This window comes from Mytilus galloprovincialis, chromosome 5 (assembly GCF_965363235.1).
Source record: "Mytilus galloprovincialis chromosome 5, xbMytGall1.hap1.1, whole genome shotgun sequence".
Classification (NCBI taxonomy): Eukaryota; Metazoa; Mollusca; class Bivalvia; order Mytilida; family Mytilidae; genus Mytilus; species Mytilus galloprovincialis.
In genome coordinates this window covers 32,160,749-32,163,131 of record NC_134842.1, presented here as the reverse complement: position 1 = coordinate 32,163,131, position 2,383 = coordinate 32,160,749, and the positions used below count along the sequence as shown (strand labels likewise).

At 32.9% G+C, this 2,383-nt stretch overlaps 1 protein-coding gene across 1 annotated transcript; it reads right to left on the bottom strand.

Moving 5' to 3' along the window:
- Positions 1-593: 593 nt before the first annotated feature.
- On the bottom strand, positions 594-1,993 carry LOC143077050 (toll-like receptor 4). The gene has a single exon (XM_076252937.1). It carries the CDS (start codon positions 1,866-1,868, stop codon positions 825-827), a length of 1,044 nt encoding a protein of 347 aa, XP_076109052.1. The 5' UTR covers positions 1,869-1,993; the 3' UTR covers positions 594-824.
- Positions 1,994-2,383: the final 390 nt, after the last annotated feature.

Below are 2,383 nucleotides of genomic sequence, written 5' to 3'. Positions count from 1 at the left end.
GTAGAAAGAAATTTATTGAAAAATTAAATGTTAGTAAACGCATGCGTTCATGCAGTGTTAGTTTTTAGTAAAGTTATTACTTTTCGTTTTCTTTTTATGTACTTCGCATTGTGTAAATCTGAGTTATTGATACATACCGAAAAGGTAAGGGAATTGTTCATTTTCGAAAACCGTTCGGTGACCTATTTTGTGATAATGTTTTGGGGTCATATTGATCAACAATTTCGGTTCTTCTATATTTGTGGCTTTCAAATATGTTCGTGTGAGTAGTCCTGTTGAATCAAGAAAAGCTCTTTTGATATGAAATTTATTAAATGTTTAATCGGTTATAAGCAACGGATGTGCATACATATTATTCTGACTGTTTAGAGTATAGAATGCTATTTATTTGGACTTACACAGTGGATTTAGGCTGTCTACGAACCGACAAAGCGTAATAAAATGACAGTATAATTTAAATGTATTCTTTTGTTTCTATTGATAAACATTTACATTATTCGTGTTGCTTAAATATGTGAAACTTGATATATTCTAAAATTCATTGTAATATTTTACAGTTCTCACAGACAATTAAGCGGTATCACGTGTCTGCCATCAGTTTGTACAAGTCCAGAATTTTTCAAAAGTTGTTTAAATAAAGAATTAACAAGTTGGAATGATGAACTGATATATTTACTATACAAATAAAGATGTCATAAAAGTTCATCAAATAAATCAAATATTTATAATCTGTTGCTTCTGTCCGTAATGCGTGTATTGACTTTCTTCATTTATCTGAACATTGTATAACTGAAATGCTGAGCTTTTGGATTGAAGTGTTATCATCACTTATTCTCACACATTTGTGTACGACCGTCTGTTAATGCTATAGATAGTTTCTCATAGAAAATGTCCTCTGAATTATACGGAGCCTCGGTATCAGATGGCCATACAATGCAGACGACCTTGTACCAGATTTCTTTCAAGGCTTTGGGAAGTTTGTCTTTTTTAATGTCATACATCAGTATAACAATAACCATCGATTCACGACCCTCTCTGAAGGCATGCATTCTAGTCATTTCTACTTCGTACGTGCCCCAGCTACTATTTAGGAAATCCTCAGTGATAACGAATATAACTTTTCTGCTTGAATTGATAGCTTTGACGACACACTCAGCAATATCCACTCCAACCAAGAAATCCTTATCATCTAGACAGAAACTGAATCCTTTCGTCTGCAACCTATCGTGCAGACTTTTAACCCAAGTTTTGTCGTAATGACTGTATGAAATAAATGCATCATAATTGAACTCTTCCGAAAGAGGCTGGTAATGCCTAAGTTTCATTTTTATTCTCAGAAAGAAATATTCAAATGCAAATCGGTAGCGATAGTATATTATTCCAAACAGTAAAGCCAATATGGCGAAGGCACTGATGCAACTTGCGAATGTTATCCATAATTCTGTTTGGCAACTGATTTCATATGTTTGAAGATTTGGCAAAAAATGAGACAAAATTGCAAGGGTCCCATTTTGGAGGATGCATTCAATTTCATTAACATCACTTATAAATCCTGAACGGTGCACCCATTTTAGAAAACGTAACGTATTACATGAACATTCAATCGGATTTCCACGAAGAAATACACGTGAAGGTTTTATTATGTTTAGTAAGGCCATATTGTCATCACTAAGACACGAAAATCTATTGTATTTTAGACTGATTTGTTGAATAGTATTCGGTTTTGACGGAAAGTTTGGTAATGATTGTAAGTTGCTTTTGTCCAATATGATAGAAAGTTTTTGTCTAAAAGGATGATGAAATAAGTCATCAGGGAGAGCATTTATACAATTTTTCGTCAGGTCAATCTTTTGAAGATCTAAATTCATCTTAAAAAATTCGGAGGCATTTGTAAGGGAATTCAACCCGATTCCAAGATAAGAATCTTGTGCAATGAGAGTAATCAGTTTAGGAAAATGTTCCAGCAGATAAACACTCAAAACTTTGCAAATGAATCCTGATATATCCAAATGCTCTAAATTTTCCATTCCATAAATCGTACCATCGCAATCTCGGAGTGTTATGTTAGCCATATTTACAATTTTTAAATTTGACCCGTTGATAATAGTTAGATTCGCAATTCTCCTTCTATTATATAATCTTACGTGCGAATGGAAGTCCAATTGTTCTAAGGTTTTTGGAAGGCAAAATGAGTAAGAAACGTCATTTTCACTCGATCGTTTTACTCTTTTGTCTCTTTCTATGACATGTGGAGTTCTGATTATTTTCAAATGTTTAAATGCACAAAATGCAAAAACATAACTATCTCTGGTGTCGAACAGTAATTCAATATTTAATTCTTCTAAACAATTCTCTTTATATCCATATCTTAAAAAAGGTCCCA

Bases quoted from the DNA above. Each gene is read 5' to 3' on its own strand.
- LOC143077050 (XM_076252937.1), bottom strand. From the start codon at position 1,868: ATGAATTTAGATCTTCAAAAGATTGACCTGACGAAAAATTGTATAAAT.